We start from the raw sequence: 16,445 nt of genomic DNA, 5'->3' as shown, positions 1-16,445 counted from the left end.
TCGTTCCTCACAGGGCTTGTGTTCCAAGCCCTTCACTAGCCTTGTTGCCCTCCTTTGGACATGTTCAAGCATCTCAATGTCCTTCCTGAACGGAAGGGCCCAGAACTGGACACAGTAATCGAGGTATGGCCTCACCAGTGCCAAGTACAGGGGAGCAATGACTTCCCTGGTCCTGCTGGCCACACTATTCCTGATACAAGCCAGGATGCTGTTGGCCTTCTTGGCACACTGCTGGCTCATGTTCAGTTGGCTGTCGACCCCAGGTCCCTGTCACCCCTACCTGAAGGCCAATTCTCTTCCTTCCCCACCTTGTAACTGGGACAGTGCCGAGGGAGCCGAAATGGGGGGGCTACAGCAGTGACACTCGTGCTTGCACCTGCCTGTGCTGCCAGCCCTGACTTCACCTGATGGGTTGTTAACTGGGCACTGGCTTTAATGGGGCAGCACTAGCACTGTGAGACATTCTGGCTTCAAACAGAATAGTGGGGGTTTTGTGTGCGTGCCCAGGTGGTGTTTTCATGTGACAGAGGTTTTGCACAACAGCTCTGCACGCTGTAGCTCACAGTGCCAGGTGGGATTTGCCAGGTGAGTATTGAATTCTGCCCTAACAAGGAAAAGGCCAACACAGCAGCTGCTACTAGCTGGTGCTACTGTAAAGAAAGCTGAAAGATAAAACAAAGGAGGGTGGAGGTGTACTTGCAAGATAAAAATCAGTATTTTGTGCCTCATTGTTGTGCTGGAGGCACCCCAGGAACAGCCCATCCAAAGCACCCTGGAGAGGAGGAAAAGGGTTAATGGTCATCAACAGCCAAAGACATTGTGATTTGCTGTAATGAGTATACCTGCAACAGAATTTTAGACTTAGGGGAGAAATTTCCCCCTTCAAAATTAAGCAATAGCTGTAGATGAAAAGACTACACCTGTCCCTTGAGAGGGGACAGATCCAGACTCTTTAATAGCATTACTCCAAGGTCAGGGGGGATAAACACGTGTTTTCTCTCACTAAACTGGCTGTAAGCAATACAGAAATGCAAACGTGCATCACACAAAGCTGTTTTGGTTTGACTTGTTTTCCTCGCTGTTGGGGTACTACTAACCACAGCACTCCATCATGTGCCAGTTACCAAACACAAGATCAGTGTTTCCCCCAGCACAACTGCAATTCAAGGAAAAAACTGCACATGACACATTTAACGTCCTACAAAGTACAACCTATGGATAATTGCTGCCTTTTCCCCTCTGAAAGTTATGCAAGTATCTTTCCAAGAGGAATACAAAATAATTCTGGCACAGCATTTTTTCCACTTATAAGGACATGAAAATCTTATTTATGTCATTTGTAAGGCACAGTACAAAACAGTATTAATACAGTAGAAGTTTCCTGTACATCATCAGTATGGGACATCAGACTTTTTAGGTGTAAATTTCAGCCTCTTCTTTCAAGAAGGGCCAAACTTCCAAACAGCAGTTTTTTTGAAAGTGTGAATTCGAATAAACCCTTCAAATGCTGACAACTTAAGGAATGTGTACTCAGAAAACACCCTGCGCAACTGCAAAGTAGATTAAAATGTGTAAAAATAACTTAAGACTGACACTGCTAATCTATAGTCTCTTTCAAACTGATTTCAGTCATTTATTTCTCTCTTGTCATCGCCCTCATGCAGTGTCATGGCTCAGAAGGGGCAGGAAATAGCTTGTACCTTAGCACTCAGCTCAGGCTGACCCTGCAGAGTGAGGAGGATGCCGAGAGCTGTCTCGATGCTCACACAGCTGGTCTAGACTCGGCTCCCAGCTCTCCTGCATGGCTTGGGCAGCACTGCTGGGCAGACCATGCTTTTCAGCAAAGGCCTTTGCAGCACATGAATCCACTCAGGCACGGCGCTGGCTGTGTCCTGGTCTCTCAGTCACTGTCATATTCCTCGATTTTCAATTCCTCTTCCTCCAGGATGGCCTGAGCTGCGATGGGCTGGGGCTGGCTGCCAGGCAGGTCACTCCCGCTGGACTGGCTGGAGGGCATCGGGAGCCCCTCGGGATCGCCGTCGGCACCGTCCCCATCGCAGCAGAACAGCTCCGGCACCCCGGGGTCTTTGTCACCCAGAGCTTCCAGCTTCAGCCTGCAAAAGCACCAGTGCAGCACAGCATGAGCACGAGCCCGCGGCTGCCCTCCCGCAGCCAGCGCTGCAAACAGAGCCTCATTCCCTCTGGCAGAGGCACTTTGGGACTGCTCAGTCACACAGATCACTCTCAGGATTCCCGAAGGAAGCAAATTCCTACATTTCAATGCACTGCAGTCCCGGCACACTGAACAGATGGAAAAGGATGATGGTGGTTTCAGCAGGGAGTTACCCCTCAGAACAGACGTTCAGTGACACCCCACCAACTTATTAATGCAGATACAAAATGTCAGTATCCACAGGTACGCTGCAGGGAAACTTAAATAAAAGGAAGTTACAATTAATTTGAGAAGCTCCACACCTTGTGGCTCAGACGAGGGGGATTACAAAGAAATATGCTCTCCTTCCTCCCTGATCAGCAACCAAAATGGCTTAATACAACAGCTGGGGAACAGGATGGCTCTTGGAAACACAGCCTGGAAATTCACAGTTACACTCAGCAGCAACACCAGGGACAAGAAGGAGATGCTCTGTCAGACGCATCAACAAACTCTGTCCTGGTCAGGAGATGAAAGTCTGTCTCACTGCAGCTGTGAACATGATTCTTTGCTAGAAACAGAGCAATTAAAAAGCTTTTTAAATTCCAGAGGTATCACAGCTATGGAAGTGTAACTGAGGCTCTGCTGGGGTAAATGAAGTCTCTGATTCAGAGGGCTCACAAGAATCACAACAGAGCACCTCATGCCGTGTCACCCCTGAGCCACCCACAGCCTCTCAGGAGGGCACTGCAGTCTCACAGGACAGAAAAGCTGGCTTTCCAGTATTCAGTAGCTACAGCCTGACTACAACCCATGCATCCTGAACAAAGGTTTATCCTAAGCAGCCTCACAGGCAAAACTTCTACAAAATAAAACCAGTGCAGCTATCTAATTTTAGATTAAATAAGTCCTAAAAAAACTTTTAAAAATACTTTGTCTTTCTACAGGGATACAGCTTCTTTAAAGAAAGTAAGAACAATTCCCTACTGCACTTTCTTTCTTACCTTCTAACACTCAGGTGAACACAGAATGTCCTATCAAACTTCCAGATTGTTTTGTCTCATATTAAACAACAGGCAAAAGGCACTAATCTCTTTGCATCAATTCACTTCTATTCTCACAGAGATGTCTTTAATAGTAAAGAAAATGTTTTATTCAGATCATGTGCTAGAGAAACAGAGATGTCAAGGACAGAGCTAATATTTGATACAATGGAAAAGAAAGCTAAACAAGGATTAAAAGCAAGACCTGAGTAGAAACACTGCTACAACATTGTAATGATAAATAGATTTGAACGGGAAAACCAGGAAAATTATCATGCTGAGGGAATGTCACATCACAGACATATGTCATGAAAGTTCTCTTCTCCTTCATATATGACATTTATATAAAGTCTCACTTTATTTAAGTCCAGACAGAAGTTCAGCTTACCTCCCAAAATGTCTTTTCAGTGGCAGTCTCCCCACGTCTTGGATAAAAGCAATCTGAGCTAGGAACAAAGAACCACCAGCATCATATTAGGCAGATCATAGTGAACAGACAGTTGAACATGCTGGCAAATAAACAATGACCTTAGTCGAGTATTCCTGTATATATTTGAAATATTTTAGATACCAAAACACTGTGCACATAACTTTTTCCCCCCAACCTGTTACAGTTTACTACAACATATTTACAGATGGCCTACACACAAAATCCCAGATTCCTGACATTCATCCTGTGTATTTGTCATGTAGAGGTATTATTCCACAGCCTACAAAATTCACCTGATGTCAAGGCCTTAGTTAAGAGATGATGCTTTTTATTAGAAACAATTAACAACAGCATAAGTGACCCAGCTATCTAAATAGCAATTTTTGCATTATGTAACACACAAAGTAAATTTTTCTGCATGAACTGTTTGCTAACATATTATCTCAGATTTTTTTTCATGCACTGCAGACATGAATTTTGCTTATTTTATTTGTGAAAGGCTTTTTGAGGTGTTCTAAGTCTGTTTATGTTACAGGAAAGGTATCAGTAAGCAATGAAGATTGAGTCAATATTTCTTACTAGGTTTCCAAAACTCTTCACATCAAATCCTCTGGCAAATATAATAAAAGCCCTAAGCCTAGAGAGCAACTTAACCATTGCAGCTGGACCAACCTACCAGGGCAGCTTTGATTTTGGGTGTGGGATTGGAAACATCTTTGGGCATCACCAACGTAACATTTACCATGGGAATTTATCCCACTGAGGCAAAAGCACAAACAGTACTGACCTTTTGGCTTATGAAATTTGTCAGTATGTTGCAACTGTAAAAAGAGTCCAAGATCAAGAGTTACACCCATCTTACCTTGGTTTCTCATCGGGTTTGTTAACATAGCAAGGTAAGGCAGCAGCTCTGTCTGAAGGCACTCAGGTGGTAAACAGAAGCTTGAAAACAGAGATTTTGCAGCAAGGCAATTTTCCTGATACTGTAAGAGTTGGGGGGGAACACAAGTAAAAAACCTGGTAAACCATTATTAATGCAGATGCTCTGTACTGTAACACACAGCCTTTCTTCCTGCCTGCTACAGGATGACTACACACAAGCTACTTGTGTAGGAGAAATGAGACCAAAAGGAAAGATAAGCAGTTAAGATATACCAATCATAAAAATGGTAGATCCTTCAACTTTGCCTTTTACTGGGCATTAAAATAAAAAAAAAAAAAAATATTCCTTGATTACTGAATTCCCAACCCATCCAGGGCAATGCTTTTTGCCAACATGTTAGTTCAAATGTAACAAAATGCCAAGACCTGCTGAACGAGCTATTTCTGATAAACACATAAACCACAACAGCAGAAATGTCTTATACAACTGTTCAATGTGCTTCAAACTGCACCAAACTCACACAGGAAATCAATTCTAAAAATACTGAACAGTATTTCAACACCAATTGTCTCTCTTAATTTAGGATTAAGACTCTCCAGGAGCATGCCAGCTTGGACACAGGAATCAGACTTTGTCAGAGGCCTCCAATTTATTTTTACATTAAAGGAGTGTGATGCAAACTGCTCTTCTAGCAATTGCTTTTTAGAAGCAGATTACATCAAAACAGGGTATTTGACAAGTTTAGCACTTGTGATCAAATTTCATCTGTACTATTCTCAATAGTCACACCTTAGGAAAAAAAACCCTAAAAACAAAACAAAACACCCCAAAAAATCAAGATTTTACCTTTTTACTGATCAAAAACCACTGGGGTTTATGTAAGGGTCGGAACCCCATTCCCCCCTGCTGGTGGGCAAAGGCTCTGGATGTGTTGGCGTGGATGACCCCTCGGGTAGCCACGGAGGCACTGTAGTTCTCCATCACAAGCCGTGTCTAAGAGAGAAATTGGGCCTTGTGTGAGCTTGAGGCAGCTCATCTGCACTGAAACACACTCACTAACTGCAGTGGCACAACATGCACAGCATTTTAAAGTTTAGATTACTGCAGAACTTTTATTCAAAGCAGCTGAGCAAAAAAGAAACAGTTTGATTCCTTCTTAGCACAAACATATTCTACTCAAAAATACTTTGTACAGTGTCCTACAAACACTACAACCCACCATAATAAATGCTGACAGAAGCTGGACAAAACGTTGGCTCTGCATCTCTTCTGCAGCTGATGTACTTTAGCATTCATTAACAATTCATGTCATTCCCACCCTAAGTTTGCAGCAAACATTCAAAAATGCAGCGAAAAGTCAAGAGGCTCAATGTTAAAGTACTTAAAACCAAGTGTGTGCCTATAAAAAGGTGACACTTACACTCCAGTTACTACAAAGGACATCAGCAGTGCTCAAATATTCACTGGCTCTCACTACATCATCTATATCAGAAAAAAAGTCCACGTAGTTCTGGTGAAGGTAGAGATTGAATATGCTTCCAGACTTATGTGATTTTTCCACAATACCCTGTTAGAAGAAGAAAAGTTCAGATTTTACAAGTGGATAAGGAGCAGGATCCTGTGTATAAAAAGCTGTGACACCTCGGTCAGGGAGCTGGAACACAAGGTCTGTGCAGTGATGCCCAGACACAACAAGGAGCTGGTTTGCCCCAGTGGTCCCTTCCAGATGAGTTATTCTGTAACTCAGACAGACTGAATGCACGCCAACTGAGATCAGTAACAAAACCAATGTGACTGAGAATTTGCACCAATCACTTAGGAGTCTTGGTTTGTTTCAAACCCAGCTGAACTCATGGAGCCATTGCAGGAGTACCTCAGGCTGAATGAGCAAGGTGTCCCGATGGTGTTTGGACAGGTGAGCAGGCAGCTGAGGGGACTCTGCTTCTGACACTGCTTCTCCTGCAAAGGATTGCACAGTCATTAGTCCTTACGTTCAGAAGCGTTGTTGGCAACTGTCAGCCCCATCAGCAGCTAAATTATAGCATTTTCCATTCCTAGAAAGCTCTGGGACAGGCACAGGTACTTAATTATTATAGTAAATACTACACAGTCATCAGCACACAATTAGTTGCATTAAGTTTCATGTAACAAATCTAATAAAATTATTTTTGTATTCCGTCTCCTCACTACTTCTCCTCAGTTGGTTTTGGAGCCAGTATTGTGAATTACTACCAAAATGTGCACAGCCAGTGGCACTAGGGACCCCGATTCAGCTGATTTTATACTGTTGTTATTAACCAAACATCCCAGACAGAGGCCATCTGAAGCCTCACTTTAGCAACTCCAGCCATTAGTAGCTGACATGCTTTGCCCACTGAAAGGGAGAATAAGTTTTCTTACTTTTGCAATAAATTATTTTCCCCAGAGCATGGAAAAGAAAGATGGATGCATCTTTGCCACCAATAGCTTGTATCTCCTGGTCTTCTGAGGTATCATGTCTACTTTTCTTTTGTACTTTGGATACTCCTGCTTCCTCACATTTTATTGTGGAGCTCTTTTTCTTCTTTGACCAAAATTCTTTCTCCAATGAGCAGTCTATCAATAAAATAAAAAATAAAAAATAAAATCAAGACAGAGTACATGATTCTGCAGAAGTTTTCTATTATGTTGGTACTGCTGAAGTTCTGTGTGAACAAACAGTAATTATGAAAGGAACAGAACAGGTTATGTAAATGGGAGCACTATGAGAAAACTCATTTATTAGGAACACAACCCAGCCACCTAAATTAGCATCATTCATTATCTTCATTCCACTTCTGTCCTTTAAGCCACAGCTGAGGTACCAAGTACTTTTTTGAACAATAAACAGCTGTCTTTGGAAAAAGCATTCAGGCTTATCCTGTCTAGTTCTGATACATTCCCCACTTGACCATGTTTAGAATTTCACGTTTATAAAGCACAAGTACAAATATATTTAAATTATATTTCAGTTACATCCTGTTTACGTATCAATTTGTCTTCTACTGGCATTATCTGTACAATAACCTCCCTGAAAGTGGCAAAGAAACCCTTTCATTTAGGTGATTCTTCCAACTGCCTACTATCTTCCACAAAGTTATGAGCTTCATGAAATAAAACTCTTATTCTACTCTGAGTTAATAAACTTGGAAATCTTCACCCACAGTTTGATTTTGTGGCATTTGAATGTTCCTTATTGAGGTAAGAGACTTTATCCTTTAGGTATTTTTCTTTTCTCCCACAATTACCATGGATCTATTTTACCCATTAATAGTGTTACAAAGTGAATGTATCAATTGTGCTTACATAGATACACACATATGAAGAAATAAACCTTACACACATAAAAACAAATGCTGCATGCTCCAACAAGGAGATGGGTGTCTGTGTAAGTATCACTGGCTACCAATCACTCACCTCACTGAAATACCTGCACAACTAAAGGTGTTCTGTTCAAGCACCTTCTCAACGTTAGAGAAAATGTGAGAGGAGAATGATCAGTGTGACTTCAGTACGATTCCAATAGTCCACACACAAAAAGCTCCAAAGCCATATGTCTCTGTTTTCTCCCAAGTTCTAACTGTCATGGTTTTACATTTCCAAGGTAACTTATTAAAAATTACACAAACTAGTTATTTGAAGACTATTTTGATTGTCTGGGGGATGTGTCAAGCAGTGAGATACTGCATGCTTTCCTCAGATATCACCAATCCATTCATACTAATGGCATAATCATCCCACTGAGAGCAATCCTCTCGTTTTCTCATTAACACAGAACAATCCAAGCTTGGTATAGCTGAAGACACCATCAGAATGTTTGACCTTCAATGTCTGCAAGTTAAATGTAGAAACTTTATTCTCTGCTGTGTGTAATTTAACTAACATTGCCCAGCCAATTTCAATATACTCTAAAACTCAAAAGTACAACACTCCCTCTTAAAAAATGAACTTGAAACTACCTCTAATCTTGTATTCCACGAGCACATTTTCTGTTTGCAAAGCAAATGAGAAGGAAAAAATGTGTGACAGAAACAGTATCATTGCTAGCTCTACCTCACAAAGCAGAAGACAATTGATGAGTCTGTTTCCTTAGTTCTAAGTTGAATGTAAATGATGTCACCATTTCACAGTCCTTAGAATGAACAACACAAGCCAGAGTACTGCTTTTACAAATGCAACTCGCATACATCAGTTGCTTAACAATTACTGAGACGTAAAATGCTCATAAAATGATCAGTTTAGGAAATGCAACAACCACGCAATGAAAAGTATCCCTTTGAAACTAAGGTTGCATCATTAAACCTTTGAGCAGCAAACACAAATAGCAAAGACAGCGGGGGAGAAAAGAGGGTATTTCACTAAATTACATCAGCATATGCATACATGTCATGGTTTAACCCCAGCCTGCAACAGCTGAGACCCACTCATGCCCCGACACAGCCTGTGTTTATTCCTGCTCCACAGAAGCGTGTCAAGAATGTTTATGCAACTCACCCAGCTGTGCTGCAACTGTGAACAGAACATGTTTTCAGCAGAAACGGTCAAAATACCACTTCACTTAACAAAGCCACAGTTTTTTACCTTTCATAGAGGAAAACTGAAGGCTGTTTATTGCACTTCTTATGTCACCTGAGCAACCTCTGCAAAGCAACTCCAGAGAAGTTCTATCAAGGGTGTAATTCTTCTCTCTGTTCTACAAGGAAAAATAGAAGAGCAGGAAAAGGAGTATTTGAACATGGCTATGAGAACCCACCTCTGACACACACCATAAACAGACACCATGTATCATCCACCACGTGCTCAAACTACCTCATACTGCAGACTTTAAAAAACGTAATCCATTTAAGCACACTGTCACAATTTATATAACAATATTAAAGAGAAAAATGCACATAACTCTTTGCCAGGTGTCACCCAATATGATACTTGCTTGTAATCAAAACAGTTCAGGAACAATACAGGATTCAGGTTCATGACTTCTTCTGGCCTTGTTGGATACAAGAAAGATTATGTCTCTTCCTATTATTTGTTTCATTTATATAGTTACTGTAATAAGCACAGTTATTTTCAGAAGTAACTTTGTGAACTGGGACCACAGATCAAGTGAAACTAATCTTAAAAGCAAGATACCTTTCTCGCTTGTTCCTTGCTTTTTGTTGCCCTGGGGAAAAATGGGTATTTTTGGGGAGATGTGGGGCTCTGTTATCAAAGATCAAATACAGTAACAAAAATAACATATTTCAGACATAAAAGTGTGCAATCTTTTGGTCCTAGCACTGCACAGAAGTTATGAACTTTGACAACTTACCATACTGGCTTCAGCTGCAGCTATTCGATTAAGAACTTTCATCATATTTGTCTGTGCAACAGGCTTGAAACTGTCGAAGTTCATTAAAAAAAAATTACTTAGTTTCTAACCTCTCAATTATTTGAAGCACGCTTTAATGAGGAAAAAGATCTTACCTAATATTGAATATACACAGCTCCTCTACAATTTCCGTGGGGAATAGTGACCTCTGGTTGCTGTCTCCACTGAAGTTATCTGAGATTATGAAGACAAGGGGGCACCTACTTGTACGAACGAACCTCCTGAATTGCAGAACAACAAAATGTGATGAAAATCAAACTCCAGCTTACTGCAAGTGGCTAAAGCTGATAATTAACAGCTTATCTGCCACTGACCTGAGGATGTCATGTAGACTGCCAGGCTCTCGGTAGAATTGGTTAGGAATATCCTGTGCAAAACAAAGAGCTGCTGTCATTACATCCAGATGTAAATACTCTTCCACAGACTGACTGTCACGGCACACTGCACAGCCACACATTTTTAATTCCTGGTTTGCTTGCTGTAAACTACATTTTAACACAGCTGACACTGGAGACAGTCAGAGGAGCAGCAGGGGGAAACAAACCCAAAGCAGAGTATGTCTCATTATGGAAAATGATCACCTAAAAAGAAATATTTTCTTTCTGTCTCAGTTTTCTAAGACACAGCCTTGGGTGTCACACTGCCTGTGAGCAAGGGTTTAACCCGGAGGAGAAACACTCCAGGAAGCAGCTCCGCTGGGGAAGAGGGCAGGATACCCATGTGAGGTCTGACAGGACCCACTCAAGAAGGTGACTTTTATAAAGACAACTCACACGAGCCTCTGCTTCCTAAATTCTACAATGCATCACTTTACCCTGCTAGAATTTCTGCCTGTTTTGGTCTTAAAAGTTTACAGACAACCTGACTATCAATTTCTAAAATTTCTCTCAGGTGAGGAATTGAAAAGCTCAGAAAGAAATTGCTATTGAAACACACTCGTACACAAGTACAAATAAAGCCTTGTCCTGCAGCTGCCCACAAACCCTCAGTTCACACCTCTGCCCTAAACACCACCACCTGTTTAATACCAGGGAGTAAGTGCTAAATTTCAACAGTTTCTGCCTGTGGTCATTCTCATGTGTTTCCTACACTCTCCTGCATCATTAAACAACGGGAATAGTGGTGGTTTTTCCACTCCTTCTGTTTATACATATATATATATATACATATATACTTCTAGAAACTTAATCATCCAGAAACATGGGAATGACTTCTCAATATTGTTTGATCTACTTTTGGATACTGTTACATATTTCTGTGCTCAAACCAGACTCCCATTTCTGCCTTGCTTCTGTGGCATAACTACAGGTAGGACGTGGCTCTAGACTGCTGTAGAGACCCAAAAAGTAATGAAGACCTCATCTGCAGTAAAGCAGACAACTTTGGGAAACACCAACCCAGCATCTGAAGCTAGTTAGCATGTCAATATTACAACAAAAGGTACTGTTTTCAACACAACATTTCACAAGTTTTCACTTACTTCAATAAGAATAAGCTTTTTATCATTTTCTGAGGACTCCCCAAGCATCTGAAGTTTGTTATACTTATTTGCTCTTAATAGAAAATCTTGAAAGAGAGCTGCTTGGGCCTGACTCGGAAACGTATGAAAATTTGAGTCTGAAAAAGAAAACTAATTAAAAATATGTATTCTATATTATACCAAGTAAAATATAAATACCCACACGAACTAATACCCACCCGTGCTATTTTCTGACAGCAGCAATGAACAAGCCCTTTGGCAAACTTGTGACAAGGACAGCAGAATTTTAAAGGGGTGTAATTCAGTTGAGGACTCAGACAAAGACACTTACCTGTTTTCATTTATTTGGTTCAAATTATGTCCAGGCTATTACAGAGCTCCCTACACTGATCTGGATTGTCAATTATTTTGGACTGAACACTGTAATAAACCTAAATCCCTTTCCAGAAAAAAGCAACGGAAGGATTCTCATTAAGCACTAAGGAATTTACTTACATGGATGTGGATCTGATTTCATATGTGACAAACAGAAAAGAAGCAAAAATACAAGATAGAAAACCCACAAAAGTAACTGGAAGGGAAGCAAAAGACAAAAATAAAAACCCCCAACATACTTACCATGGTCAAACATACTTCTCAAGTCTTCCTTTGTAAAGTCTAAAGAGAGTGGATTGGTCCATTCTTGCACCTGAAGGCCAAGGTCTTTGGCTAGAATTTGCAGAGTTGCAGTTTTTCCACAGCCAGGAGGGCCAGTCAGCAGCAGGACAGAGCCACCCTGACACAGAGATACAAAGCATAATCACAAATGTGATAAGTAAAGACTGACAGTTGGCTGAAGATGAATATTGGTTGAATTTCTCCTATAGTTTCTCCGGTAACGATCCTCTCTCCCAGAGAAACCCCAGTCACACATTTTGAGCTGTTAATTTACCTGCTGAGTACTCGGACAGAGAGAACCAGGCCAGGACTCTGAGAGCCTTGCTCTGTTCCTAATGCCTCTGGTACATAAACTGCATGTGACTGCCACACAGCAGACAGGGAACTGGAGAACCAGCTCTGGAAAACACCAGGCAAGGCTGGCAATTTGTGTCTAAGAATGCCTCTTACCAATAAAGATTAAAAACATCCTGTTACACCAGCGCAGTGCAACTGGAAATGTGTTATGAGACTTAAAAATTAACCTGGGAGAGATAAAATGCAGCTTCAAGCACATACTGAAGAGTTGTGATTTATGACTGGATGCCAGAAAATAACATTTCTGAGGAAATTCAGAATCCACCTCTTAGGAGCATAAGCCCAAAACAAATGTTACAAGCTCTAACCTATGTTCTTAGAGTTTTTCTTACAATGCAGAAGATACACAATCACTGTCTCTAAGGTGAGGTTTTTCTCTGAACTTGAAATTGCATCCAGCTCACTTGTATGGTTTGGTACCTCCAGCTGTTGATTTTAGCAACTTTACCTGCTTTGGCTGCGTCTGAAATATATGCGTTTTTAACCAGGTTTCAACTTCCTCAATCTTCTTTTTTTGCACAGCGAGGTCATTCTGAAACAAGGTTAAAATATATGAAAGCTATAAATTAAACTCTTGGTTTCTACTAAAAATAGAGAATAGAATAAATGCTGACTAAAATGTCAACGGACATGTTGGTATGTGTTCCAGTTACGTGTGTGCTCTGCAGAAGCAATGCCACAGGTAAGGATCATCATCTCGACCTGTTTCCTCAAACAATCAGTTTTCCATTCCTTGTAGTCAGGAAATAATGAGCTATTTATTATTCTTTAAGTAATAACACTACAGTCTTGTCGGTGTCAGGATACTCCATAGCTATTGCTGAGGCTGGTCCTTTTGACTTTTTTTACTCTAACACTGCAGAGGTTTTTGGAACGTCTGCAAATCCCACACAGCTGGGTTTTCCCAGTGCTTGGAATTATCAGATGTGTCTGGAATTCAGTAACAGGTTCAAAAGTTTACAAGTGACAGGAAACAACATCTCCTCAGCAGCTTTTCCTCCTCAGGAAGCCTGTGGGAACGTGTGTCAGCTACAGATCAAGAGCTCGCTGGAGTCTGCTTTGTGCAGTGGCTGGCAGTGAATCCCTGACCCAGAACCCCTGTGCTTTACCCAAACAGGGTATGGTGAGAGCCTGGCCCGTGCAGGCCAGGACAGGAGCACAACGTGTCCCTACGATGTCACTGCTACACTGGCACTCGGGGGAGCTCTCACACCTGAGTTTCAGGTTTGTATCTCTCCACCCAGGGCAGCTCATCCTGGGCCCGGCTCCGGTTCTGCCTGGACGTGGCACGGGGCAGCTCTACAGCACACGGCTTCGCTCGTTTCCGGGGAGGAGCTCTGGCTTTGCTGTTCTCTGGCACAGGGTTCAGGTCTTTCTGCTTCTGCCGACGGCCTCTGCCAGAGCTGCCTTTCAGCGGCTGCACAGGAACTGCCCAAGGGGGAACACCTGTGCTGCCAAAGAAGTCATCAGATGGATGTTCCAGCCAATCCGTCACCTGGGGAAACACAAACGCTGTGGCAGCAATGCAGTGCTCTCCTCCCCTTAGCTGGGCACAGCTACCTCTAGGAAATGGGAGATTTGTATCGAGTGTGCACTTCCCCATCCCTGGGAGAGTCCGAGGCCAGGCTGGATGGGGCTGGGAGAAACCTGGTCTAGTGGAAGCTGTTCCTGCCCATGGCAGGGAGTGGCACTGGATGGCTTTATGGGCCTTCCAACTACTACTGGCCTGGGATTCTGTGACTCTTCTGTATTAAAAAAAAAGCTGCATCGTTGTGCCAGGAGCATTTTACAGCAAACTGGCACATCAGAACAAGTTGAGAACTCCACAAACACACATCCAACCTAAAGAATTAAAAAAGAATGAAAAAGCAGCATCAGCTTACTCGGACCACTTTTACATCAAGGTCATATTCACACTGTGTAGTTTTCAGTATGTGGCACTTTTTCCCCCTTTTAAAAAAATATTTACAATGCAACCATTTGTGTTTAAAAGTTAGACACAGAGAACAGCTATTGAGGCAGCACAGTAAAATCAGGGAGTGTTTGCTGCAGTGGGCAGCTCGGGCTGAACCAGAGCCCACGCCAGCGACAAGGAACAGCGCTGCTAACAGCACCAGTGTTTAACTCTGGATTTGAGGAACACCTCAAGGTGTTCCAGGGCTGCAGACTGGCCTGCCACTGCGACTTCTCAAAGGCCCAAATAACACCACAGGGGCCACATGGGAGCCCCTCGGTGCAGGGTTCACAGGCTGGATGCCAACACCCCTTGGTGGAAACATGAGTGACAGAACAGACACAACATCCCCAAAAAGGGCCGTGAAACCCTACAGTTTACACACCTCATAAACCAACAGAGCACAGTGCTGACAGACAGGACACTGCCTGACAGCTGGCTGTAGCAGGAGGCTCTGCCTGGAATGGGCTCAAACAACTCCAGCAAGGCCCTGTTTGCAAAGCCCCAGGGGGGAATGCAGAAGCAGGGTCACACAGCTTTTGGGGTGCATAGTGCTGAAACCAGCCTGACTCCTCCATCCCAAAGTTCAGCGTCCTGAGAGGGAGCTGAAGCTGTGGCAGAGCTGGAAAAACCCCCTAAGAAAGGAACAACTGAGTGACAGCACTGAGAACTTCTGCAGAGCTGCTGAGCTGGTGCAGCCTGGGCACAGCTGACTGAGGGGGCTGCACCTCAGACTAGAAAAGCCCCGTCCCAAATGCTAACAGCAGCGTCTCCTGACATTTCCCTTCCTGGGGGGTGTGGGGATTCCGCCCTGGAGTGGGGATGATGTGATCTCAAGGTCACTGCCTGAGGCTCAGCAGTTGGCGTGAGCAGCATCAATCTCTATTCAGTAATTCTTTCTGCTGGCTTTAATACAATTACTTCAAAATTCAGATTCACAGAACCATTAAGGCTGGAAAAGACCTCCAAGATCATTGAGGCCAGCCTTTGCTTCCTATTTCCACTGCTCACATAATATTAATTATATTCATATTTCAACTATTGCTTCACAGTGAACCGTAGCAGTGCTTATAGTCCCTGTTCTGTGTAGTGAATAATTCTGATTAAGATCTCTTTGTCTAATCATCATTAGCCACATTTGCATGAATAGATCCGGCCTGGCGTCCTTAACCGTGCAGGGCACAGCTGTGTAAGGCTCAGTTACAGGACGTGCTCAGTCCCCTCGCCGTGACCCACGGACCAGCGCTGGGGCTGGCACGGGTCCGGCTGCACCCGGGCTCCTCTCCGGGGAGGGTCTGGGGCGGTTTGCGGGTTTGTGGGAGGTCTTGGGGTCCCTTCTGCACTTTGTGACTCAATGGGATAAATTGATAAACTTTGTCAGAAGCTCCCACTGTGCCCGCGACGCCTCAGCAGCTGGCAGAGAGCAGCGGCCGCTGCACCGTTCCTCTCACACAAGCTGGTTTTGGCTCAATTTGCATAGTTACCCGCGGTACCCCGTGAGAGGGCGGGGGAGGGTCCCTTCCACACGCAATGACACCAAACCAAACCTCTCCCTTAGCAAAAAACGAACAACCCTCACTGGAAAAGGATAAACTGCCAATACAGAGCCCACGGAGGAACTACCGGGCCGCCGAGTGCCCCTTCCCCGGACCCACCTCCGCCGGCCTTCCCGGGCTGCTGCCGGACATCCTCACCCGGGGGAACCACTCCGCCTACGGCCCCGCTGCCCCCGCCGGGCCCCGCTGCCCCCGCGGAGATCCGATCCCGGGGCCTGGGTCTCGGTGTGACTCGATGCTCCGGGGGGAGGCAGAGCGCGGGGTAACACTCGGTGTGACTCGGTGCTCCGGGCTCGGGGCCCGGCGGATCCCGGGGAGCTCTCACCGCTCCGGGCTCGGGGCCCGGCGGATCCCGGGGAGCTCTCACCGCTCCGGGCTCGGTGCCCGGCGGATCCCGGGGAGCTCTCACCGCTCCGGGCTCGCTGCCCGGCGGATCCCGGGAAGCTCTCACCCCTCCGATCCCGGCCGGGCCGCGTCCCCTCACACGGCGACGAGGGGTCCTTCCTCTCCTCCGGCTCTTAGCCGTCCGCGGCGCGCCGGGCAGCGC

At 44.0% G+C, this 16,445-nt stretch overlaps 1 protein-coding gene across 1 annotated transcript; it reads right to left on the bottom strand.

Annotated features, from left to right (window-relative positions):
* Positions 1-809: 809 nt before the first annotated feature.
* Positions 810-16,385, bottom strand: RAD17 (RAD17 checkpoint clamp loader component). Its single transcript, XM_069001660.1, has 16 exons — positions 15,998-16,385; positions 13,602-13,883; positions 12,837-12,920; positions 11,993-12,149; positions 11,375-11,511; positions 10,209-10,261; positions 9,990-10,115; positions 9,835-9,904; positions 9,108-9,219; positions 6,909-7,103; positions 6,382-6,467; positions 5,929-6,075; positions 5,355-5,501; positions 4,488-4,608; positions 3,584-3,641; positions 810-2,114 (listed from the first exon to the last, which is right to left on the bottom strand). Exons 1-16 carry the CDS (start codon positions 16,028-16,030, stop codon positions 1,901-1,903), a joined length of 2,022 nt encoding a protein of 673 aa, XP_068857761.1. The 5' UTR covers positions 16,031-16,385; the 3' UTR covers positions 810-1,900.
* Positions 16,386-16,445: the final 60 nt, after the last annotated feature.

The sequence above is a fragment of the Aphelocoma coerulescens genome, assembly GCF_041296385.1.
Source record: "Aphelocoma coerulescens isolate FSJ_1873_10779 chromosome Z unlocalized genomic scaffold, UR_Acoe_1.0 ChrZ, whole genome shotgun sequence".
Lineage (NCBI taxonomy): Eukaryota > Metazoa > Chordata > Aves > Passeriformes > Corvidae > Aphelocoma > Aphelocoma coerulescens.
This window is presented reverse-complemented; position numbering and strand designations above follow the sequence as displayed.